This window comes from Ixodes scapularis, unplaced genomic scaffold (assembly GCF_016920785.2).
Source record: "Ixodes scapularis isolate PalLabHiFi unplaced genomic scaffold, ASM1692078v2 PGA_scaffold6__148_contigs__length_123643588, whole genome shotgun sequence".
In the NCBI taxonomy this organism is placed as follows: Eukaryota; Metazoa; Arthropoda; class Arachnida; order Ixodida; family Ixodidae; genus Ixodes; species Ixodes scapularis.
Genome location: NW_024609881.1, coordinates 78,102,286 through 78,127,484, shown reverse-complemented (window position 1 = coordinate 78,127,484; position 25,199 = coordinate 78,102,286). Strand labels below are relative to the sequence as shown.

At 48.8% G+C, this 25,199-nt stretch overlaps 1 protein-coding gene across 2 annotated transcripts in view; it reads left to right on the top strand.

Moving 5' to 3' along the window:
- The window catches only part of LOC8024169 (ubiquitin carboxyl-terminal hydrolase 7), a 49,121-nt gene extending 27,809 nt beyond the window's left edge, over positions 1–21,312 (top strand). For both annotated transcript variants that reach the window (XM_029979015.4, XM_042294640.1), the window contains exons 14-28: positions 51–348; positions 2,852–2,951; positions 4,309–4,401; positions 5,272–5,339; positions 6,703–6,857; positions 7,208–7,307; positions 8,031–8,098; positions 8,958–9,066; positions 12,144–12,221; positions 13,782–13,891; positions 14,809–15,025; positions 16,288–16,359; positions 16,756–16,852; positions 18,304–18,451; positions 19,644–21,312. In XM_029979015.4, coding sequence (XP_029834875.3) covers positions 51–348; positions 2,852–2,951; positions 4,309–4,401; positions 5,272–5,339; positions 6,703–6,857; positions 7,208–7,307; positions 8,031–8,098; positions 8,958–9,066; positions 12,144–12,221; positions 13,782–13,891; positions 14,809–15,025; positions 16,288–16,359; positions 16,756–16,852; positions 18,304–18,410 — 1,672 coding nt within the window. In that variant the 3' untranslated portion in view covers positions 18,411–18,451; positions 19,644–21,312. The remainder of the gene's footprint in view (positions 1–50; positions 349–2,851; positions 2,952–4,308; positions 4,402–5,271; positions 5,340–6,702; positions 6,858–7,207; positions 7,308–8,030; positions 8,099–8,957; positions 9,067–12,143; positions 12,222–13,781; positions 13,892–14,808; positions 15,026–16,287; positions 16,360–16,755; positions 16,853–18,303; positions 18,452–19,643) is intronic.
- The last annotated feature ends 3,887 nt before the right edge of the window (positions 21,313–25,199 follow it).

The window sequence follows — 25,199 nt, the reverse complement described above, 5'->3', positions numbered from 1 at the left end:
CCCTAAAAAAAGGGAGCTTGACTTATCCCGACGGGTGGGTGTCCTTGCAGGCGCCAGGAGGCCCTGCGGCGCAAGGAGCGCAACGAGGCGCACCTGTACATGAGCGTGCAGGTGCTGACGGAGGATAGCTTTGCGGGCCACCAGGGCAACGACCTGTACGACCCGGAGAAGGCCTCTTACCGCTCCTTCAAGGTAAAGAAGCAAGCCACCCTGCGGGACCTGCTGGACCTGATTGCGGACCAGATGCGCTTCCCCCTGCACGCCATCCGGCCCTGGTCCATCACCTACCGCTCCAACCAAACCTTCCGGCCGGCCGCCGTGGACCTGGACGCAGACCTCAACAAGACGGTCAGGGGCCGTTTGGTTCATCTTGAATGCGTAGCACTTATGGGGCCAGTCACATAACCTCGTGACATTGGGCAGTATTACAGTGTCGCGCAAAACTATCGCATCGCGTGACACTGTCGTTGTGCGATTCCACGAGTCGCGTGACTTCACGAGTCGTGTGGCATCGTGTCGCGTGACACGATGCCACATGACTGTAACGTCGCGTGGCACCACGACGTCCGTGTTGCGGGACGCACTGCGACATTGTGCAGATTTTTATGCACTGTCCAGTCGGTGCCGTTGATTTTTTGCGCGTGCTGTATTTACTGAAGAAAGTTGCCGTGCGTGCAGTGGATCATTGGAACAAAAGCAAATGCGAAACAGTCTGGTGGATCACAAGTTGTCAAGCCGTGTACCTAGGATTCCTGGGGTTCCCCGGAGCACCCCCGTGGGGCTCCTCGAGCCATCGGGTTTCCTCGGCCGCCCCTGTCCCATAAAGGAAGCGTTTTCCCACTCCAATCTTTTATTTCTTAGATATTCGTGTTTGACAGGTTCAAACAAAAGAATGAAGCTGAAATAAAAAAAACAAATAGGTATCATAAAGTACCCTTGCAAGTTGAATCTTTGTTGCCTGTGGGTAACAGAAGGCAAGAGTATGAAGGTAGGCTCTCTTGCGTGGTCTCAATGGATTAATATAAAATTTTAATAGTTGCTGCGCACTCCATAACCTCAAGTTAAACGGTCTCCGGCTGCAAAATAGCAGTGGAAATAGAAAATGCACCCATATTTTTCGTCCAAAATGGAGGGAAATGCCGTTTTTTGTCGCCACCAAGCTTCGTTTTTCTCGTCGACCATTTGCGCTCATGATCAATGGATGGCACTGTAGTTTCAATCTTGAAAACTCTGGCGAAACTACTAGATAAAAGAAATAAGATAAAACCAAAGCTATTGAAGAAGAAACAGATGATTACCTGGTTTGTGGCCTTGAGGCAACGCTCGTTAAGAGAAGGTTAAGCACGATTTTAGTAGATCTTGGCCACCAGTCAATGCCTAACCACGGGCTGAATGCTTCTAGTATGTGCATTACCGTCTACAAGGTGTGTAGGACTCTGCCCTGCTCCATTGCATCAATACTGAGACCAGGACCCGTTTGCTGATCAATACGGCTAGCTCTCCCGACCGCTAAAATAACCGCAAGAGTGGTTTCTCGGTAACATGACAGGCTCGGGGGGCACGAAGTACCTAGCGTTTCAGCCAATCCCGCCGAGAAGAACTAACTTTGCCCGTCGTTTTCTTTCATTCTCGCCAAACACAAACTTCCCCGGAAACAAGTTTACACGTGCCCATCCCAAAGCATGCAAATGCGGTCATTTTCATCTACATTTCGAGCCTCTCACCCTTTTGCTGTGCACGGGTTAGGGTTTAGTAATTGAAGCGAGGACGGACCTACAGCAGCAATTTGCTTGTTTCGGCGTCTACTATTTTGCGCTGCATAGTTGAGGCTCGTGTAGCTTTCACTGTGCTCTAAATAAAGCTGTCAAAGCTACATGTGCAAGCTCTTCAGTTTGTTCGGTGTCTCCTATGTAGAAGAATGTGTGTGAATGAGGCCCAGGACGAAGCGACATGCTCTCGTAGCAGTGCTGGGGAAGCTATGCCAGTCTTGACTTGTGGGAAGATAGTCGGTGGGTACCTTGTTTCCACGAAGCCAGTCATGCGACCAGAAAACCCCTCTTACGGCCCGTCGGGAGAGGTGCCCTCATTCACCAGCAAACCTGCCCGAGGGTCCAATTTTGGTTACTGCAAGAGCGAGATCAAATTGACCCCTTGTGGAGCGAGCGAAGGTGGCGTTCGTAAACGGTTTGTCTGCTACCAGGAGCAAAGAATGCGGTTTGTCTGCTACGGAGCGTCATTCGCAGACGGAAACGAAGCGAGAAACCGACGTACGTCGTCTGCTAACCAGTGGGAAAAAGGATTGATTGTCCGCTACAAACTGAGCGCCGTGGCAAAGTGAGATCGGACGCAGGTTAAAATCGTGATCGTCCGCCGTTCCACGTCGGAAGCCATTGACGATCCGCGCTTAGTTTCCAAATTTCAACTTATTCTGCTGCCGTATGCGAGCCGACATCAACCGGTGGGCGAGGGAGTGCTAGGGGCAAGCGCACCAAAGGCCGCGAGATTTCGCCTCGCTGTTTGTACCTTGGTGAGGCGTCCTCACCAAAATATTGCTTGATTGCGGACCCGCAAACCGGTAAAAAAAGATATCATTATTCGATTACGCGCGAGCTGTAAAGCCACGTCCAATCAGCAGCCGACAGCACTCTTAGTATTGCCTTTACCAAAACCAGCTAGCAATAGAGAAGTAGGCGTTACTCATGATTGAGGCATTTGAGAAGCCCTGCGGTGGATCATTCGGCTCTTACGACCTTTTTGTTCCCGGTGCCTGGGAAAGTGCCCAGCCAGTGCTGACCGAAACATAGATGCCGGCCAGACTGAGGTCTCCGGGTGGCGTCTCGTGCTTGCGCAGGTGATTGACCTGTCCGAGAATGCCAACCCCTGGACGATCTTCCTGGAGACGATCGTGCCGGACCAGCCAATGGACCGGTTGCCGGAGTTCGACAAAGAGAGTGAGTGCAGAATGGGGCAGGGCGTGTTCGTCGAGCAGGTAGCATTCGTTACTTGGGCAGGCGTGTAATGAGCGCGCGAGAAGTAGTGACTAAGGGCTTTTTCGTACATTTGTGTTCTAGTGTTCTTGAGTGTGTTGCATTTTTTTTGTCCTGGAACACTTCCAATAGACCTTTTGCTAAATTACCCAAGCATCAAAGAGAATGCTGGGAATGTAGGTGCATGCGCCGCCCGTGCTCGCCTTCCTTATGCAAAAGATTTAGAGTAGATAACCAAAATAAAACGTTCGTGAAACGCGCGTGGAAAGTGCCATTTGGATTTTTGCTTTCAAACAGTTACAGCTGAAGGCACCAGCGTGTGTACCTACGTTCCTGGCACCCTTTTTAATGCTAGGGTAATTTAGCAAAAGGTCTGTTTGAACATAACTAAACCGAAGGTTTTGCAGTATTTGGAAGATTAATTCTATGGCGACATCTATGAGAAGTGGTCGCTTGTAACGTTTGCAGATTATTTAGAGCCCTCCGACAAAAAATTATTTGTAGAAAAACATAAGAATGTATATATAAACCACTTTTTGTGTTCATAAACATAATTGTCTCTTGCTTCCCAAGAGACTTCCAGTTGCTCCGTTTTGGCAAGCCTTCCGAGCCTGTCGACGTCATAATTGTCAAGGTGACAGAGTTAGAAATATTTTGCAAACTTTGCGAGAAGCAGTGCTACGTAGAGAATTGTCCATCTTGTTTGATCGGAAGTTTGCTGCCGGAACATAAAATGCAGCAGCTTTGCTTTCGGCGCTTTTATTCAAAAGTTCTGTGCGGTGGGTAGGTGGTCCAGAGCTGCCTCGTCGAGGGTGCCAGTGTATTAGCTCATCGTAAGCGGTAACGAGGGAATGCAACGCTCTCGAGCACATTCTCAAACGCAAATTCGCAAACCAACCTTGAGATGCGGGACGAGGGCCACGACAGCTTAGGAAGGAGAGAGAATCATTACGAGCGCTACCGATAATAAAAGCGAGCGTCGGCCTCTGGCATTGTGGGCAAGTGGCACCGTGTAGACTGTTCAGAGTGAAGGATGGGGGCGACGAGCTCGTAGCTTTCGAACGCTCTCCCCGTCGTGCAAGTTCTCCTGTGACCCGGAGTACGTTTCCAAAGCTTTGACTTTGCGTAACGTCAGCTTCGATTGGGCACAGTCGCGTCTGTCACGTGCACGTCGGTTTGACGTCGGCATGAGGAGCGCGTGACGACTCCTTGGGGCCTATGGAAAGTCGGTGTAAGGAGTAGGAGCGCGGCCCAGGAATGCCGGGCGAGGGTGGGGCAGTCCTTTTGACCTCTGGGCGTCCTCTTTGTCCCCCTCCTGCAGCGGACGTGCTGCTCTTCTTCAAGATGTACGATCCGAGGCTGAAACAGATCGCCTACTGCGGCCACACCTACATGCCCATCACCGTCAAGGCCAGTGAGTGACCTCCGATTCCTTTCGTCTTTGGGCGGCTCTTTTCTTTATTTTTTTTATTTTTTGGTGTTGGGCACCTGTTTTGAATTAGGCACTTGGGCAGTGATTCATTAATTGTGACTGAATTGGTGCTCAACGAATTGGGTACTTGGCCGATGGACCGTGTAGCTCAGTTGCTGCGATTCCGTCACGATAACTGAGCTGGTATCAAATTAGTTGGACTGTAATTGGGTACCTGATTATTTGCTCGTGTATTTTAGGTGTGGTAACTCGAATACCGTAATTGAGTAACTTAAATTTAGTACTTTTTTGTGTATTCGTTATCGTTGCACTATTATCTCGGTGCTCTATTACTCGCATAAATAGATATCTATGAAACATTTTGTTTTTTAGAGTTGCGTTATATTTATTGCGCACCACACAGAAGGCTTTGAGCTGTTTGTGGACAATGGGAAAATAAAGATTACTATTAAAGTTAATTACTTTTGGCCTAATGTTCTCGTAATTTCACTTCGGTTTCTCTCGTATTTGTTTTCACAGTTTATTACTCTTGGCCTAACATTCCTTTAGATTTTGTTTCTCTTTGGCAGTCGTAATTGCAAGATCTGCATTACAATTACAACTACTTTTCTGGCGACTTTTGTGGCGCACACCTGCGCTAACTCCCACTAAAAAAAAGGCGAGCCGCATCCAAATCCAACTGAAGGTGGACGTTGAAAGGGTTCTTCGACAACTCCGGAATATAGAATTGTTTGCGCCTTTTGCAATAGCAATGAGAGAGACATCTCTGCCCTGTCGGGCAACATCGGGGGGCCGGTTGTGCGGCTTTCAGCCTTGACCTAGGACCGGGATTTGTCCCTTTGCGTCGTGCAGAGGAGCTGGTGCCGCTGCTCAACAAGAGGGCGGGGTTTCCTCCTGACACGGAGCTGGTGCTCTACGAGGTACCGTCCATTTTTTTTTCTCAACCAGTTTGAATCTTTTTGCCGCTATTCGTTGCGCTTGCGGTTTCCGACAAGCACATACCCATCCAAAATTCGAATTCGAACATACGTACCTGAAATTGACTATACAAACATACTTTTGCAAAAGATTTTGTCTATTTTTTTTTTTTTTTTCAGAGCTCAAAAGAAAAGTTGTAAAGTATTTAAAAAAATGTAGCAGAAATGGCAGTTCTACGTTTCCTGTGCCTTATCAAAGTGCTAGTCGTCTGCACACTGGTTTTGTTAGCTTGCTTTCGGGTTGTCATTGTCTGTGTATTTCGTTAAAAGTACTAATTATCGCGATACTCTCGCTTATTGCGAGCCTCTGGAAGTGGCTTTTAGTGTTTTTGCATTCAGCAAGCCACCTGGGAGCGAGCTCGTAAACCGGTGTGCAGACGGCAAACAGTCTGGTCCGATTTTGCTTTATTTTTATTATTTTTCCGCCTCATAACCGAGTTCTAAAAGAAATGTGGGCGTGAAACCTCTCGTGGAACTATGTTAGTGTGCCCGATTTCAGGAATGTTTGTTTGGAATTAGAATTTCGCGAGGAGCGTCAACTGTGTTGGTCCTTACGGCGCCACCCTGTATGTTATATCCGAGCGACCCCCATGTAGCCCGATGTAATGACGTTGCATCGCTCGTCCTGCTATGTCAGGGGTCTCCAAACGTTTTGACTGAGGGGCCGGTTGGGGAATCTGTTGCTGTTTAGAGGTATGGTAAGTAAATGGGACAACACAAGTGATGAAACACAAAATAGACAAACCTAAATGCGCGTTTAAATACAAAAATTGTAACAAAGGCAAACATTTAAGAAAAAATGTAGGGTCGATGAATACATATACTTTATTTTTAAATTCAATACAGTAAAACCTCGTTATAACAAAGTTGAAGGAGCGGTCGTAATTATTTCGTTATAACCATTAGTTTGTTATAGCCACTGTCCATTTCTTCCCACTATTAGCAAGCAAGGGGAATTATGATTGCTTCGTTATATCCATTAGTTTGTTATATCCCATTTTGTTATAACGAGGTTTTACTGTATGTTGCTAATTACGACACTACAAACAAAAATGCGACCCAGAAAACTTGTCGGGGATAAATATAAAGTGCATGGGAACTTTTGCATAATTCACGCGGGGAACAAAACTAATGAAAACAGTAGATCTGATGACGACAACATGCAGTAGCTACGAGGCAGGACACTAAGCACAGTATAAACAAGAATGAAAAAAAAAAAAAAAAAAAAGGTCACGGAGGCGAGACGTGTGGTTCGCATCACCGCACGTGCGAGGGGAGCGAACCTTGCCGTCTCTTCTCCACTCAGGAGGTGAAGCCAAACATTGTGGACCGCATTGAGGACCTGGAGCTGCCCCTGGAGAAGGTCCTGGAGGAGCTGATGGACGGAGACATAATCGTCTTTCAGAAGCTGGACCACAATGCGGACGAGTACGAGCTGCCCACCGTCAAGGACTACTTCAGGTAGTGCACCCACCTCGTCTCATTCTGCAGCTTCCTTCAGGCGACGTGCATCTGCAGTACCTATGATACTGAGAGAAACTTGGAAAGAGCATACAAGCGCTCCGATTGAGAGGATTGGTGTGGTAGTCGGAAAGGTTAACTGGGTGGTCGTAAAACACGGGACTTCGTGTAAACTGGCAATGCATGATCGGGGTCGCGCTGTGCCACCAACTTTCGGTTCCTCGAACCGTCCCGCCTCTCTTCAACTTGGGCGAAACGCGTCGATTAAGCTCGTTTGTTTGGGCACCGTTTGCGTGCTCTGTCTCATCAAGCGTAAGTTTTGACGTGCCCCCCCTTTTTTTTTTGTGCAGAGACCTCTTCTACAGGGTGGAGGTGACCTTCTGTGATAAATCTATTGCCAATGACCCCGGCTTCACGATGGAGCTTTCTCTCAAGATGAACTATGACCAGGTGGGTGAGGGGTCCCTGCCCCTCTTCTTTTGCAGCATCGGCTGTACCGGGTGAGCGTCGAGCTGCCGAAGACGAATAAAGCGTGTGCGCGTTTATCGCGGGTGGCCTTGGCACCGGGAGAGGGCGAGTATGGCAGCGGCACCCTCGCCCTTTCGCCAATAGTGGTCGAGGCGCAGTGCGTTGGGCCAATCGCGGTTGCGCCGAGGGTTCATACAATTACCGTCCTCGCCACACGCTCTTTCTCGCCTTCGGTCGCTCGTTCCCTCAACGCCCCGAGCCTTTGTGCGCAACAGCGGGGCGGCCGAAGCGTGCGCCGGAGCGAGGGGATGCCGCCTAACGGCGTAAACGCGCCCGCAGTCTCAACCCGGGTGTTGGGATGGAACTCGTTCGACGTGGAGGCTGTGCTGTGCACGAATGCGAAGCGTCGCCGAGCAAACGAACACGCCAGTGTGACCGGGTGATTTGTGCGGCGCGTCCACAAGAATGTGTTTTGTTGCTAGCCGTCCTGCTTGCGATCGGCTGTTGTTTACGCGAGACGCTGCGCGCTTCGACGTGGCCAAAATTTTTGGTCAATTGCGACGCAACATCGTCGAAACGTCGCACTAGCCGACGCTGTCCGTTCGCATCACGTCGTGTGATGTCCGCACAATTTTTAGTTTTTTTCTCGGCCCTGTACCTTCTCGTCGTGTCTGACGTCCTCTCTCCTCTCCCCCGTCTCTCCAGATCGCCAGGGCGGTGGCGCAACGGCTAGGCACAGACCCTTATTTATTACAATTTTTCAAAGTTCAGAGGTGAGTTCGTCGTTTTCATTTATCTTTCCTTGAGGGCTTCAACCGGCATTATACGAGGCGGTAAATGCTTGCTGTAAACTATTTATTTTCGCCAGAATCAAGTGTTTTTGTGAATTTCGCTACTAAAAAGAGTATGCCGGACAATTGGTGTCGCGAATACCGTATCATCTCGCATATAACCCGCATCAAAATTTATATAACAAGAACGGAAATTTGGGGCGCGAGTTCTATGCAAATTTCGACGGGCAATGGGGCTTCACGGCAATGCGCGTGAAGTCTTGGGGATAGATTCCCCAGAGTCCCTGTTCCCCGGTCTCTCCTAGTGACTTTCCTCTCCCCACCCTCTCCTTTTTTTGAGGATAGTCATCTTTTCGTTGTTTTTGCGAAAGGAGCGGCCGAGCCAAGCCGTCAGTTCGAAGGCTTCACGGTTTTCAAAAAGTGCTGCATTGGAAATCTCCTTAACGGCGTGGATTGTGGCGCTACCTGCGACAGTGAAGGTGTTTCGGATAGTTGCTGTCAGTGCAGCAATGATTAATACATGCAAAAATTCTGTATACCATCCCAGGTTCACAGATATATCGCACATAGCTCTGAATTGCAAAATTTCTTGCCCGCTAAATGTTTCCGAAATTCGCGCACCCCAAAATTTCCAGAATATTGAGCCCACAAAAATCAAATTGTTTACAATAAAAAAAAAAAATAACCAAAACAAGAAGGAAAAAAAGGGTGACAACGCTTTGCGTTGTTGTTTAGTCCCGTTGCACGCTTTTTTGGCCCTCCCCTTTGGCTTGGTGGGCAGAAAGGCCTGGAAGCCTTGGCGGCCGGTGGTGGGTTAACCGGGGGCGTCTGCGCGTTTCAGTTACCGAGAGGGTCCCGGTAACCCTCTGAGGTGTACATACGAGGGGACGCTCAAGGACCTCCTGGTATTCTTCAAGCCCAGGCAGCCCAAGAAGATCTATTACCAGCAGGTGGGTGCCCCCGCCTTACTGTGCACTTTTAACGCAGAATCTGTTTTGTGGGTCGTTTTCTACGAGAAAATTTATGCAATGATTGATGGGAACGAGACGTCGCGACTTTGGGAGCTAACGTGGGGAACGGCCGATAGGCCGTTTTTGGACGTTAGTTTGGTGGTGGAAGTGCGACGTAGGTTTAAAAAGAAGAGCCCTCTTCATCGGTACTTCGAGCGCATCTACCCTCACTTTCGGAGGTTAAAGAAACTTCCCATTCTCTAATCCAGGGACTCTCAAACTTTTAGATTTCGAGGAATTCGCATCCGCCTCAAACGGGACCCAGCGAAGCCTTTCCGGCGTGGAATCTGCCAAAACGGGGCTTGAACCACAGAGACGTTTTACACAGGGACGACTGAGGACGTCTGGAAGCTTGAAAAATGCATGAGGGTACCTTGGGGGAAGCCTTGTTTCCCTAGGGATCCTCGTGTCCCTAGGGGTCTGGTTTGAGAACCTCTGACCCATACTAGAGGTCTACCAACCCAGAATCGTCGGGGAGTTGTAAGCACCCGGAAACAGCGCAAATGGAGGCAGGGTCACTAGCGTGGCGTGCGGTGGCGTGGACAGCCGTCGCGCCAGGCGACGGTTGCCCCATGCCGGAGGCAGGACGACCGAGCGACCCACTTGCGTTTCTCATCCTGTTGGTGCCTGCCAGACCAATGGAATGGAAACGAAACCATAAAACGAAAAAGAATGTCATCTTTGGGCACAACAGAAACGTTATCCAAGCATTATTTAACATTTTGTTCCTGAGTGAAACCGAAAAAATCTTTCCTTTTTGGATTTCGGTTTGTAGGGGAAGTACAGTATCTGAGTTCGCTTCGAGGGCATCTTCCGGGTCCACAGAGGACCCGAAGGTTGCCCTAAAGCGTTTCTCGATAAAACAAAAAAGAAAAGAAGCCGTGTCTGGTGCACACCCTTGTTCGACGAGGAAGCCGAGCCCAGTGAAGGTGACGTGCTTGCTTGCTCGAAGTGCTGGCTCACGCCTCCTGCGAACCACAAATGTATCAACATTGTGGGAAGAACGAAAGGAGTGCGACCGGAATCGTACACTTTAGCTGGAACTGCCCTCGTCGTGCCGTCCACACGGATCGGTGTGGATCAAGCATTTTCGGTGCACAGATTTGTTTTTTTGCAACGGAGGTCTCGCGTTTCGCCGAGCACGCTCAAAGATGTTCCGCTTCCGAGACGGGGCTTTGTGCCTTGAGCCGTTCTTTCTTGCGGTGTCTTTTAGCCGGATTCTTCTTTTCTTTTCTATCGTTGCCATAAGTGCTACTTGCTAGACTTTTTAATGACCTAGTTTTGGATAAAAGTGAATGTTTCATTTCCTTCTTTAATTCGGTTCTGAATTCTATTTGCATGCAAACGCAAACCGTTGCAGACCATAATTTTTTCGTTCTGGAGCAGAACCGGAATGGAATTTTTTTTTTATGGAACGAAACTGAAACCGGAACAAAATACATTTCGTTTAGACACCCTGATTACTATGGCCTATTCATGTATCAACTATGAAGGAGAGCCTCTGTAAATTAAGACCAGTTTCTTATTTTTACTGGCTACATCGGTGCTTTTACTGTGCGTATACCTCGAGTGCCTATTCCAGGATTGGAAGCTGTGCAATTTTTCTTCGAATTATTAAAAAAGTTGCGGTGATTTTGAAATGCTGCCCAGAGCATTTGAGGTATCCATGTTAATAAAATAAATATTTATGAAGTAATCCCTTCTTATAACAAAATCACTTTTTTCAAACTACAGTGTAGACCGCATATAACGAATGTCGCGGGAGTCGCGAAAATCCGCACTATAAGCGGTACCGCCAAAATACATGCCATGAGACAACTTACCTTTGTAAAACAATTTATTTTATGTTAGATGAAAAATAAAGCTTAGTTTGAGGAAAGTCTTTATTCTCCAGACTAGTACACTTTTCTCTCAAGTGTGTCACACATTTTGAAAGAAATGAGCGACTTTTGCCTGGCGCAGCCTTTTAATGGCGTCGCGGGTTGCGGACGGACGTTGCGAGCGTTCAGGATTGCTAACCCTAATCACTTTTCTCCGGTGATGAAAAGACGTGAAAATTCGCATCCTTTATACGATACATGCCAGTAATACCTTCAACTTGAGCACAGGCATGAAATGCTCCAAATAAGAAATCCGGGCGATGTTCGAAAGCTCAAATGCTTAGAAAGCACCACTGTAGTCGAAGTAAACAAACACGACGACACGGGCGTTTCTGCCGTCTTGAGAGTGCCGCCACGACATCGCCGCACGAGTAGGTGGATCTTCCCTTCTAGTACGTGCTGGGTTATCATAGCGACACACAACGAAAATTCAGTCAAGGATAGCGCTTTTACGCGGAACGATGAGCTTCCACCACGCCGTCTACGTCGACGATCACAACCGACACCATGTTTGCGGATAGAAGAAGCCGGCCCGCGACCGGCATGCAACGCGCGCGAACACCTCTCCTCAACTTGAGATTGGTCTGTCGTTGCGGTTGTTTCCAACACAGCGGAGGGACGCACCCACATGACCTACACGTGCGTGCGTCCCTCCGTCGCTATGGCAACTGAAGCCTCTCGCTTCGCTTCTCCCCACTTCTTTGGGCAACCTCCTTGCCCCGCTAGTGCCGCTTGCGGCTAGCGTTGGGCTAGCGCCGTTATCTAGTGTCGCACAGGGAAGCGTGCTCGCTGCGCCGGTTGGTCGGTGCGGTCGGTGGGCTGTTCCAGAAACCGCACTATAACCGGTATTTCCCTTCGCGCGCCTGCATTTTAAGCGGTATGTAATTGCACGGAGTTCTATGGGAGGCGAACCGGTGGTTTAAAAAAGCTGCGTTATACCCGGTCCTGCACTATAAGCGGTTACTTTATAAGTGGTCTATACTGTATTGCTTTTATCCATTTTTTTTGCGGTCCTGTTGACTTGGTTATAGTGAGGGATTCCAGAAACTTTTTTTTTTGTACATTGACTTTTATAGTGAGGGTTTGACTATGTTGGCTGTGTGCGGTTCACTCACGCTTGGTGGTCGTCTGTTTCAGCTGAGCATACGGATAAACGAGCTAGAAAGCAAGAAGCAGTTCAAGTGCGTCTGGGTCAACAGCAAGTTCAAGGAAGAGGTGAGCTCACCCTCCTTTCCCCTCAAAGGGGGCCACGTGCAGTCTGCCCCGAGCTTAACAGCTCTAACTTAGCTGCCATCCCTTCTGCGGAAGAACTGCTCGTCTCATTGGTGTATCCCAAAGGTGCACTTAACGCATAGCACGTGCAGATCCCCTAATACTGCGACGGCTGTCACATTGACGACATCGCGTGAACACTTACATCATCGGGGTGCTCACACATCGATGCCAAAGTAGTCCTTTTAAAAGGCAGATGACGTCGTCATCGAGGCTACATGGCACAGACACCAGGGTGCTAAGGCTGGCCCGCGCATTCGAAAGCACCCTTGTCGTGTTTGTGCCATACTTCATCCGCCCCCAAGCTGGCAGCGCGAAGGGAGCCACGCATGTGCTGGACCAACCAACCATTTCCCTTCCATTACCTGACCCCGATCTCTGCTGCGTATATGGGCTGGTTCGAACGAGCACGTTGGTAGCTTCAACCACACCGCCAGCTTGGGGACGAACGAAGCAGGACGGTGTCGTGCGGTGTAAGCTGCTCACGAAAGCGGAGAAGCGCACCTTGTCCACCACCCGGGCTGGTAAGAGCCCCGCCGTGACGACCTCTCTTGTCCATGTGCTCCACGTTTTCGAATAATTCGAAGGGAAAAAAAAAAAAAAATTGACTAACACTTGCTGGTAAATTTTCTGTCGATTCGCATTCATCCGAACAAAGCTTAGAACTTCGATGCCGCAACGACAAAATAAAAGGCAAGTGAGACGATGTTTTACGAACAAACTTTTTGAGAGCTTCGAGGTCAGCGGTCTCGAGGGGATGCAATTTCAGTTTCCTTTGAGATATCAAACCACTGACAAAAGGGATTAACCTTTTGGCTCGTCAAGGTGCCTTCAAGACGACGGGTCATGGTACTTAAACTTTCTTTATTTGGAATTTTTTTTTAAATTGGGAACACGGTATAGTAAACTCAGAATTTCAGAGAATTGCTGATCTAACAAAGATAAACGAAAAATAAACTCCGAAAACTGCCCTCCGAATTTCACGAGAAACAAACTCCGAAAACGCGGAACCCTAGTTATAGGTCTGCAGCTCTTGCATTTCAATTGCTCACAAACACTACAGGAGAGAACAACTCGAACGATAGAGCTGAAAGATGCGTATTTTTCACAGTCTGATGGGACACTGGGGAGTTTTAGTAGGTCGTCCCGTTACCTCCCTTTATTGATACCCGACGACCAAATGACGAACGTGCAGAGGCGACATTGATGAAGTGTCGTGTTTCATTATCGGAGTTGTTGGAACCCTCTCGAGGCCTCGAGCTGCACGCTTTTTAAAAGATTTTGTTCATTTATTTTCTCGACACATTCAGTTAGCGCGCATGGACGGACACCAACAGACGCCAGTGTTTGAACGTCGCTCGTGCGTGACGGAACGAGACAGCACCGCGTTTACGGTTGCGTCTTGCAGACTCTGCAGTCGGCATTGCGCGGTCGCGTCTTGCGGACGCGCGCTTGCATTCCTGGCCAAGAGATGTGAGACGCCGTCTTCTCTCATCCTTACAGAAGGAGCTTGTGCTGTACCCGAACAAGAATGGCTGCGTGAGCGACCTCCTGGATGAGGCACGCAAGCAGGTGGAGCTCTCGGACGACGGCACAGGTTCTGGCAGGCTACGGTGAGGGGGTCACGCCATCCCCGGTCGGCAAAGTCTCCCTTTTCCGAGAGACTGGAACTTGAACTGAATTACGCTCAAGAGCATGCGTTCCGGTTTCTACGGGGTACCTCTGTAACGGAAGCGCTGCACCGTTGGCGCCAAACTGCGCCACGAATGGAGGTCCACTACATCCCGTGCCAAAATGCTGTTTTTGCCGAGAATCGCTCTACACCTGCACCAAGATGGCCTCGTGCAAAGGAAACATTCGGATATTTTAATATCGGTCGACCTTAATATTCGGGGAAGGGAAATGGTATGAATATGTATTCCACAGCGTCTTTGCTTACCGTGTATTTTGTTTCGTCTCAAGTCGGAGCGTAGTTGAAGGCTCGAACACCTATAACAGTTTAGTTTAGCCCAGGAAAGAATGCACGCAGAAAGATGACGAATGTCACAATGTCGCGCTTTTGATGCTGTTTGATTGGTTCCGCCGTCTCATGACGTTGGCTGAGCTTTGGCTTGCGCCGGCCACTTCGTCAATCAGTCTGAACCTCCGCATGACGCAGGAGCTAGGAGTCTCGAGAAAAATGGTCGGAGTGGTGGGATGGCGACTACTGCGATGAGATGGAACCAGGGTCTTACTGCAGACGGGATCCGGTTATTGCGTCTTCCACGTGCCTGCATGCCTTGGCTGCAGTGTACCATGGCTCTTGCACCGCCCACATCGACCGTCACTGCCTCTCGCTGGCGTGCACCACTTTGGGCTTCACCGCATTGCACCGGAGCTTTAGTAGTATTGGCTATTGAGCGATTGGCAGGCTCCTGGAAGCGATCAGCTACAAGGCCTTCCCGGTTGCTCCTTGTGGATTGACATGATTGTCCTATTGGTTGACTTGACTGATTGGCAGGATCATGGCTCGACTGTGACTCTGTTGCAGACTGATGGAGGTGATCAGCTACAAGATCTTCTCGGTGCCCAAGGAGGACGTGCAGCTGGACACACTGAACCAGGCCAACTCGAAGACCTACCGGGTGGAGGAGATCCCCCGGGAAGACCTGCAGACGGCGGACGACGAGATCCTGGTGCCATGCGCCCACTTCCAGAAAGAGATCTTCTCTACCTTCGGGGTTCCCTTCTTCCTCAAGATGAAGCACGTACGTGCCTCTCCCTCTTTTCACGGGTGCCTTTGGAGGCCAGGCTACGGCCCCGCCTGTTTAGTTTGGGAACAAAGAGTGCCCTTTGACCGATAGCCGAGGTATGAAAAAGCGGTGAACTTGTAAACAATCATGAACAGACTAGGAAGCGGTTGAGTCAAAGTTATTAATGGGAAAGCATTAACTGGGGGGGGGGGGGGGGGGGGCGGGCGGGCCCTTGGAGCGAAGCTGGCGTTGTTTGTAGCAGCAAAAAACGGCACCTAAATTCCGTCTGTAGCAGTGAAAACTGGTACCTAAGTTCCCATTAGCCGAGGGAAATGGCACCTAAAGTCCCATTGGCCACAAGCACAGCAACGCAGATGCTTCGTCACGGAAGCCGGTGGGCCGCTCAAGGGCAAAGCGGACGCGCCTCAGAAATAAAACACAAAAGCACAGCAACGCAGATGCATCGTCACGAAAGCCGTGGTGCTTTCGTGCCGGCGGTATTCGCCGCGCCTGTGCAGTGGGGGAGCGTGATGTTACCGCCGAAGCGCCGTGTGAGAATGGACGATTTGGTGCGCTGCTTGTAGGAATGCGCTGCATTCCTAACATACCTTGGCAAACCTCACTCATGAGGGCCCTCACTCACCCTCGCTTACCCTCATCTTCAGAGGTGAGGTGAGGGTGAGTGAGTTTCTGAACCTGGAAAATTCATGAGTGAGGGTTGCGAGGACCGTGAGGGCGGTGAGTGCGTGAGGGCTATGAGTGCGTGAGGGTGGTGAGTGGCGTGAGGGCCGTGAGTTCATAAGGGGTATAAGGGCAGTGAAGGTGGTGAGTGTGTGAGTGGCGTGAGGGCCATGAGTGCTTGAGGGGTGTGAGGGCGGTGCGTGCGTGAGGCCCCCTAACAACCTAAGAACGAAGGGCGAGGGTAGGACGGGCTGAAGAGGAGGAAGCAGACGGAACGCTGGAGAAGAGAGAGGGAAACCTCCTTCTCTCTTTAGCGTTCTGTCTGCTTCCTCCTCCCCGGCCCGTCTTACCCTCGCCCTTCGTTCTTAGGTTTACAACGGACTATAGAGATATTCAGGCCTAGCCTCACTTGAGAGCGAGAGGGGGCGGAATCTCGTTCTTAGCCGCAACTTAGCCCTTCACTGACGTAAGGGAGCAGATTTGCCTGTTCGGATTCTCTCGCGTCGTCGGTTGCCGCCAGACAATTGCGACGAGCCTCCTTTTTTGGCAGTGGCAAACGTTTATGACGAAACGCGGGGATCTGTGTGTATTTGCAGCGGGAACCCTTCACGAAGGTCAAGGACAGGATTCAGAAGAAGCTGGACATCCCTGACAAGGAGTTCGAAAAGGTACGCTGACCTTTTAAGCTGCCCCGTAGTTTTGTGCTCTAGCTTCTCCAAGTTGCTCCGAGAGCTGACCGCTCTAACGTGTGTCCCCATTTGTGACGTTGGAGGTGCCTCTAAGGTCATTTCCAGAGGGTCTCTTGGAAGGTGACGGAGTAAATGGTTTCTGGGTTGTCGTAAGGGTGCGAGCAGGTCGTGAAAAGCCCCCGGCCAACAAACTTAATTGCATTTTAATCGTGTATTGATTACGTTTTACACGGCTCTGTTGGAGACTGAGACAACGGGGCTCCACCACCGTTGTTTCTTCCTAGCCCCGACATCATAGGGCTTGTCAAACGAGCAGTCCCGGTAAATTGCGAGCCTCACTCTTCATTCCACCTTGTTTTTGTATTCCTTTTCCAGTACAAGTTCGCCATTGTCGTAATGGGGCGGGCGCAGTTCATCGAGGATGCAGACTACGTGGTGAACCTGCAAGACTTCATGGCGCAACCTCCTCAAGGTTAGTGCATCATTTACCATTCATCCGTGCCCTGTTGCGAGGCTGTTTCCCGTTCCATACGCTTCTGCCCACTCTACTAGTTAAAGGTACACTGACACCCCCCGCAAAAATGCTCTTTTTTACTCTTTGCCAGATGATTTCATATGTTGTCGGCTGACTACCCAGTCAATATTTTGCTAAACGTAATTTGTAAGCCAAACAAACTTTCATTTTGTTATCTCCATCGTTTTATTTTCGCATGGATACACTACGACTTCGGGGTCACTCGCGGAGGAAATGCGTATACAAAAACAAGTGTCTTTCCCTTCTTCGTTTCACTTTGTCAGGGACGTCCTCCAACCGTAAGGTCCGCGGCCGCGTCATTCGGGAGGGATGAATGTTCGCGGATTGCGGAGTCTGCGTTGGGGTATTTCTAGGGGTGGGCGATGACTCTATGTTTTTTTCTGGAAGTTGATATTAGTCCAAAAAGTGGGATGGTCGACAATCCGAGATGGGCGATGACTCGGGATATTACGGTAGTTCTCTTTATTGTTCTTCCTCCTTTTTTGTACAATAGTATTTATACCCCATCTTGTGGCACAACGTAAAATAACAATGCCAATTACGAGGGAGAAAAAAAGAAAAGGAAAAAAGGCCCTCTTCGATTGCATCTGTGTTGCGTTATTTGTAACAATTTCTTTAAAATTTTTTTTTTTTTTTTTTGTTCTTGATTTTGTTATGATGTATGCCAGATGCTCGCGGTGTTTCTTAATCTCGAGAGTGAGAGAAAAAAACTTTTGATAAACAATTAGTTTGGCTCTTCCGAGGCGGGAGGAGTCCTCTTTCCAGGGCCCCTGCATCCCTAAAAAGGCATTTATTTTTGTGCAAAGTTGTAGGATACTAGAGCTTCAAGAGGGCACCTGGCGAAATTTTTACTGCAGAGTGGTGTGTTTGCCATAAAAAAACAATGTCGACCTGGAGAACCCGTCGCGCGACTTCCCGCGTCACCGACTGTGGGAGTCGCGTAATTGCTTCTGCCCTTACAGCTTTGCGTTCGAAGCTTTCTTGAAGTAAAATGCTCGAAGACGGGGACAGAATAAATTGGATGCCAACGGGACACTGCATACTTTCAACTTAATTTCTGTTTTGAAAACTTCGCGAACGAAGCAAGAAACATAAAACATGCGTGCTAAAAGTAGCTTCTTGGGATCATGTTTTTTTGTTTTTCTTTCTTTTCTTAGTTATTGAAAGAATTTGTTTTTCAGATTCTATTATGTTTTAAGGAACGAAGGCTTGCATCGGACGGTTTGTACTCGTGTAATATTTCAACTTCTGCGTCATTGTTGCTTATGGGAGCTGCTCTCGTTTTGTTTTTGTCTGGGAGGAGTGTTCAGCTCATAGTTAGGCAAAACGGACGTCTCGCGGGGGCCCCTCCGTGCCGAGAGTGACTGCAAGCGCGGTTTGTCCGCCAGGTGCGGCGATGCACCCCCGTCCCTGGCTGGGCATCGAACACATCAACAAGGCGCCCAAGAGGTCCCGCTACAACTACCTGGAGAAGGCCATCAAGATCCACAACTGAGGAACCGGGGCCACTCCGTGGGCAGGGCCCCCCCCCCACAGGTGGGTCGGGACGACCACCCCCTCAAAAAAGCGTTTTTGTTTAGACGGCGTAAGGCCTTCGAGGTACGGTGGCACCGGTTTATGGCGTGGACGAGAAATTTGGCCGGCGTGAAGTGGTCCGCAAAAAGGAGGAGGGCGGGGTGCTGCGACGACGACGACTTTTGTGTTTGCTCCTCTTTTAAACGCGTCGGCATTTGTGCCCCGGTGCACTCGGCTGTCTTTGGTTTGGACCGGACAGGTGTCGCAAGGCATGGCGCAGTTCCCGCCGTGCTCTCTCGCTCCGTTCGTTCACCCGTTACGTCTCGCGTAGGAGGAAAGGAGTCTTCCCGCGTGCAAATAACGACCCGCCGCCGTCGACGTGTGCTCCTCTTATGGCAGCAGCGGGGTTTGGGCACGTGTTTTCTGTACCCCGGTGCACGCGAGGTACATGACGACGTAAAGCCGAGGTGTGGCGGCAACGGCGATCGAGGGAAGCCGCATCCGAAATTGCTGACGCCCAGGAGAACAGACCATCCCTCGGAAAACACAAGTGTGTGGACAGTCTTGGGGTCAGAACTCGTGCGCTTTGCTGAGTCGGAACTCTTATGCTAAATGCGGACACGTTTTGGCGTCATTTTCTCCCGACACTTCTGCGACCGACTGCAGGGACTGCAGGGAAAAGCATCTTACGACTCAATGCCGTTAGCCGTAATCCTCCCCCTAAAGAGGGGGCCGGTTCGACACCTCCTAAATAACAAAGCCGTAGTGCTGATGAAGACGTCCTCATCGGCGAAGGCTGATGCTGATCACATATTGAACACGACGATTGCGTCAACGTTCGGCTACAACCTCGAACCTTGACTCGAAGCAGAGCGCCGACGCAGCACTTGTTTCCAACCTGTGCCCAACATTGGTCTTTGCTGGTGATGCAAAAATGTCGGCACTACGGCCTCGTCTTTTAGGCGGTGTTCCCGTGGGCTGTTTGCACGTTCTTCACGGCTGCCCGCAAGCTCGCGGGATTAGCAAATGTCCATGACGTGACGCGCGAGGTCCGAAAACTCAACGACCTTTCCTCGGAGAAAAACCCCTTTGTACGAATGTGTCGTAGATCTAAGCATTTCAGTACAATTTTTTTGTTTTGTTTTCAACTTTTTAGCATTATTTTTTTTGGGGGGGGTTCTTACTTGCCATCTTTGGCCCCTTGCGGTTCCAGTTGCGGCGAGACGGATCCGCGGCCTGCGCAAGACCGGCCGCCGCGGCCATCGTGCTGGCAGCTTTGCGCCACTTACAAGCTGGGTCGAAGCGCCTCAGAAGCGGCCTCCCCTCGTCCCCCGTCCTGCTGCAAGTGGCGACCGGCGAGAGAGAGAAAGCCCTCCCGCCGCCGCTCCAAGAAGAAAAGGAGCAGTCACGTGCACGCTTCTGCGCCGGCCGCCCCTTCTACCCCCGACCTACTGCAGACGTCGTCCCCCCCTTCCCCGACTATCGCTACCTACCCCTTGGCAGCACGCCCCCTCACTCTCCCGGCTGTGAAAACGTCGCCAGCGCGTGGTGCTCTCACGGCCTCCCCTCTGCCTCTGTCTGCGGCTACCTTCTTTTGATTTTTGCGACTATTACATGTTTTTTTTTTTCTAACACTCCTCGATTTTTCTTTTTTTAAGTGTGTTTTTTTTTATGAGACAAGTTCTTTTGTGGGAACTCCAGACATGGCCGCGAACTGGACGCAGTCTAGCAGACGGACGACGTAGGGGAGCTTAGTTGCAGACGACCTGAGAGTGTATGCCATCTTGTTTTGCTTTGTGTCGAGTTTTTCTTTTTTTAATATAATTTTTTCCTAACACCTTTCTTTTTTTATTTTTATTTTTGGGAGCTTGCAGCTTTGGGTGGGGTCTAAATTTTGTGTTTGGCCGCTTGTGGGGTGGGGTGGAGGGGGGGTGCCGGGGCCTTGCTGTTTGCGAGGGGGCCGAAGGACAGCGACGAGCAGACGACGACGACGGATGAAACTAAGTGGACAAGTCTTGTGTAAAGTTTCTCCTTCTCTTCTTTTTTTTTTTTTTTTTTTGTTGCTTTCTTTCTTGCATCCAAGGACAGAAAAAGCTTTGACTGGTGACGTCGAAGCAAATGCACGTCTGTTTCTTGGAAATTAAACGGTGAAAAGTAAAGAGGAATCCAAGGAATGCAACAAATGCAATTCTATGCGATGGTTGAAGTAGCGCATTTATGGCCTTCCCGCGTTTTATAAGCCGATGTACTTTTTATTTTCTACCGGCTACTTTGTTTTTCTAGGAGACCTCAAAAACAATCCGTGTTGAGCTTCGGTCTCTTTTCGATGCTGAAATAGTGTTACAGTCTCCCCGCGGTTACGTTCCTGGTTGACTGTCATTTCGAGCGCTTTTTCGGTCTCTTTTTTCTAGCCCTTGTATATGGTGCATTATTTCTCGATCATGCTGTGTTGATTGCCCCCAATTTCTTTTTTTTCTTTTTCGGCGTCGTCTGTTGCGTCGGCGGAGATCGTCTGCTTCGAACACGGGCGGCCATTTTGTTTGGGGCTAGCAGCGGCCATCTTCAAAATGGATTGAAGGCATACTTGAGTTTCTTTCCTTTGTACCCTGTTTGGGTAGAATTCTCAACTCTAGAGCTTTTTCTCTTTGTGCGTGTACAGAACAACCTGAGAAGGTGTACGTGGAGAGCGCAGTCAGCTGCATTGCGTGCCGATGTGTGTGTGTGTGTGTGTGGGTGAATGTGTGTGCACGTGCGACTAGCGGCTCATTATGCTTGACGAGAACTCTTAAGGACGTTTTTTGCCACGAGCCTACCGGAGGTAATAGTAATTTCATGAGTGTTGTGGAACCAGTTTTTTTGGAGAATAAACAGATTAAATTGTATGCGGTCGTCAGTTTCATCTAGAAACAGAGTTAGGCCTACCGTAGCTACGGGGTATGTAGCAGGCTGCCTTGTTCCTCGGCTCGGTTAAGTTTACCGTCGTTTAAGGGGGGACACTACCCAAGAGGGTCAAGTTTTGAACCTTTGGCTTAATACGAATGAAGTTTACAGTATATTCTGGCCCTTTTGCTAGCCAGAATGCAGTGCAAAGTTTCATCTGTGTACATGAATTGTAAAATAAATTATTGTTTTTATCAGGAACACGCACTTTGTTTAGGAACACTATCGTTAAGAAACTAATGTAATACCCAACATTTTTCTACTCTAGATGTGCAGCAGAATGCCTGGAGTGTGCAACTGTGAAAACACAATTTCTCAAAAACTAATTTATTTTATGCAAGCATCGCAGTGGAAAATCGAATACATTTTTCGCCTTTTATGTCGTCGAGAAAATGTTAACATCTTTTACAAAAGACTCGCAAATCAAAAAGCAATGCCACAGTTGTATTGCCCATAAAATTCCAATTAGGAAAAACAATGAGAGTCTTTCCTCTTGTCCCATCAACAAACAATGGTCTTCCTAAAGTGAAATTTATGCCAAAACGTGGAACGGAAAAAAATGCATTGAAAGTGTTCCAACCCCTACCTTTTCTTTAGCATCAGTGGACCGAAAATAAATTATAAGAAATTAACTATGCAGTGTAAACTAATGAAACTTTCTGAAAACACTATACGTTGGTGGACGTAAATATGGCATTTTTCAAAATCAACCTTTTTTTGCCGAAATGTTTTTGTTTTTCTGGGTAGTGTCCTTTCTTAATAAAAAGGTGGAAAAAGCCCGAGGGAAACGCGATGCCCGTTTTTCGTGGAACGTGGCCCTGGCGTTCCCACAACAATGATTTTCGGTGCTTGCAAGCTCGGAAGTGTGGATTTTATTGAGGCCCTTGGGAGGGGTGCGTTTTTTGTTAAGCAGTCGTTCTGTGAACGCTCTAATGTATGAGAGTCATGCTCGTATTAGTGGCTGGTAGCCATATCTAACGGACATCTGTGGTACAGGAGTATGCAATGGGGTGTTCATCTGACAAACATCTGCCATGGAAATGAAACAAGTATGCAATGGTGCATATACGTGCACATACAAGTGAGCATGCAAGAGGAGTGAGAAAAGAATGCGAAGCAACAGAGTTTTGGTACAAAATATTAAATTATATCCACTTTTTTTTTTAGAAAATAAACTGCATGATTGAACGCTCATTTTCTGCCCAAGTGTAGCTCTAGTCTGAACCAGGTGCCAGAGTTTAATACTAATTGTCTTGTACACAAGTTGTACATAATTTTCCGAAATTTTCGGTGAAAAAATGGTGGTGGACGAATTGTCGAATAAATAGAGCTGAATGGCACCAGTTACTAAAGGCGAGACCCACTTTCCCATTGAAATTTTTGGAAAATCTCTGCTTAAAGCCCAACCACCGGTTCGCGCTTTCCACTTTTCTCCCTCGTCCTCCTCATCCCCCTTTTACCCTGTCTACCGTTGCCGGTATCCTCCTTCCCCATGTTGAGGAGGATCTTCTGCCTTGCAGAATCTCCCAAGTCTGGTCGTCGGCCTTTAACTTTTGAATAATATAAGAGTTCTGAAACTCGGGCATGTGGTTCGGACCGCTAGCGCTACTCTTGAGTGGGGCTGAGCTTTCGGCAATGCTTCATTACAATTTTGCAATAAAAAAAAAAAACCTTGTACTTTTTTTTTTTTTGCACAATGTATTAGAACTTTTAGTTGCTTGAGTATCCCTTTTGCATTCATGGTTCATTTCGGTGGAGATTTTATGTCGCATCAATACCTATTGCACTGCCGACGCCTTTGCACATTCATTGTATCATTATTGGGGACGTTTGCAAATGCCACCAGGTGGTGCTCCAGTCTGACATCCCAAAGCCGTATATTGGGAGAGTTTGGCCAATGGGCGGAGCAAAGGCTGTCACCAGCGCCGAATACTCCCCCTGTGGTTAGAGCGTAAACTAAAAATGCGACACAGTACCAACCAATCAGCAGACCGCGACATCAAAATATTGGAAACGACATATAAAGCGTGAAATAGAAGCATTCAACCTCGGCGTCTCGGTGACAGCATCTCACCTGAGACTGGCTGAAAGAAAGCAGTGCAAAGGGTGGGGTGCTTGAGTGCCTTGAGACGTGGCTTGAGTCCCGCTCGGCTCCTGCGCTGGCTTTGGCAGCGCTTCCTTTTCCCCAGTCTCAGCTTAGACGCTGTTTCTAGCAAGTCTGGCCTGGTTTGGAGCGCACATTTGTTTATTTTGCCGTTGAATATGGACGTGACGAAAACCTCACATGCGCAAAGTTTTCAGTCACCAAGAGTTATACCTTTTTACTAAAGCGACGCTTGTTTGGCAACGTTGGTAGCGTTGAGTCTACAGTCAAGATTTTTAACCGAGAGAACTTTAACAGGGAAAATGATAACATTAAGGTAATTCATCTGTCACTTTAGTGGATGTATTGTGTTCATGCTTCACCACGATCACAATCTTTTTTTATTTTTCTCTGGAGTCTAGGTGCCGTTCTCCAGCCCACTCTCCTTGTTGGTAGTCTTAAGATGAGGACGTTCCCGTAGCTTGTAGACATCCTACTTGATATCCACACAAATATCCTGTTTCCAGCTTGTATTTCGGAAAGAACAAAGATTTAATGTTCTAGTTTGTTGCAACAAGGCCTGGGCTATTGCCTGCTGTAAAAGAAATGGCATTACTATTTTGGTACGAGCATAACAAGGCATGTAGTTGGGCTGGTTGGTGGCACATACTTATTTGGTGGGGGAAAAAATTGTAGAGTCCTTTCACTTCACATGAAGATGTAGGACCAGCAAAGCTTATTTTTAGGACGTATAGGACGACGCCGAGAGGACGACGTCTAGGATGCCCTCAAGGACGACTTCTAGGATGACCTCAAGGGCAACCTCAGGGACGACGTCTAGGATAACCTCAAGGACGACCTCGAGGACAACGTTGAGGACGACGTCTAGGACTTCTGGGACGACCTCAAGGACTATGTCTGGGATGACCTCAAGAACGAAGTCTAGGAAGACCTCAAGGACAACTTCTAGGACGACGTCTAGAGAAATTCAGCCTTTCAATTCTGGTGAAAACTAAAGTCACTGGATCCTGGGAAAGTAACGCCAAGCTCCGCGTGTGGTCGCCATCTTGGTCCATGAAATGAGCAATTTCTCCTTGTCCCGTTCGTTCTTGGTGAGCCTATCTAGATTCGCTGGTGACGGGTAGCTTTATTGAGTCGTTTCTGTATACCGAGATTTCGCTAACCACACACCGGCGAAACAGGCGTACACGTTCGTACCACCAGCAGATGCTGTGTCGGTGCTTGGAGGCACTGAAAAATAAGTTAACTGTCTTGAAATGCGCAAGAAGAACAATATAATTGTAAGAGATCCATGGAGATGGGCCTGATTAATAAGGTGATCGCATACGAAGTGCCAAAGACTCTTATATTGAAGAGGAACGCTTCCAGTACGATGATGCTCCATGGTGATCTTGGCGCGACTGGTTTAGAACGACCCCCTGGAAGCTTCGAAGATTTAAATGGGCCAAGATGGCGATTTCCATGGCAACGTAGGCCGATTAGCCAATCGCCTTGCGAGGTTTGGGTCGTCTGTATGTTAGTATCCGTTTGTGTCCGGCTAGCAGGTAGGGAAGGCAATGGCGCTACTTTCTCAGGATCCAGTGACTAGTGAAAACCAGAGTGGAATAACTGGTGTAGTATTCAGTAGTTAATTTTCTTCTCCAGAGGTGGTGCCACTCGTGAACCATCTCCACATATGAATGGTTTTTGATGGGCATGCCGCATTGCCATCAACATAAATAAACA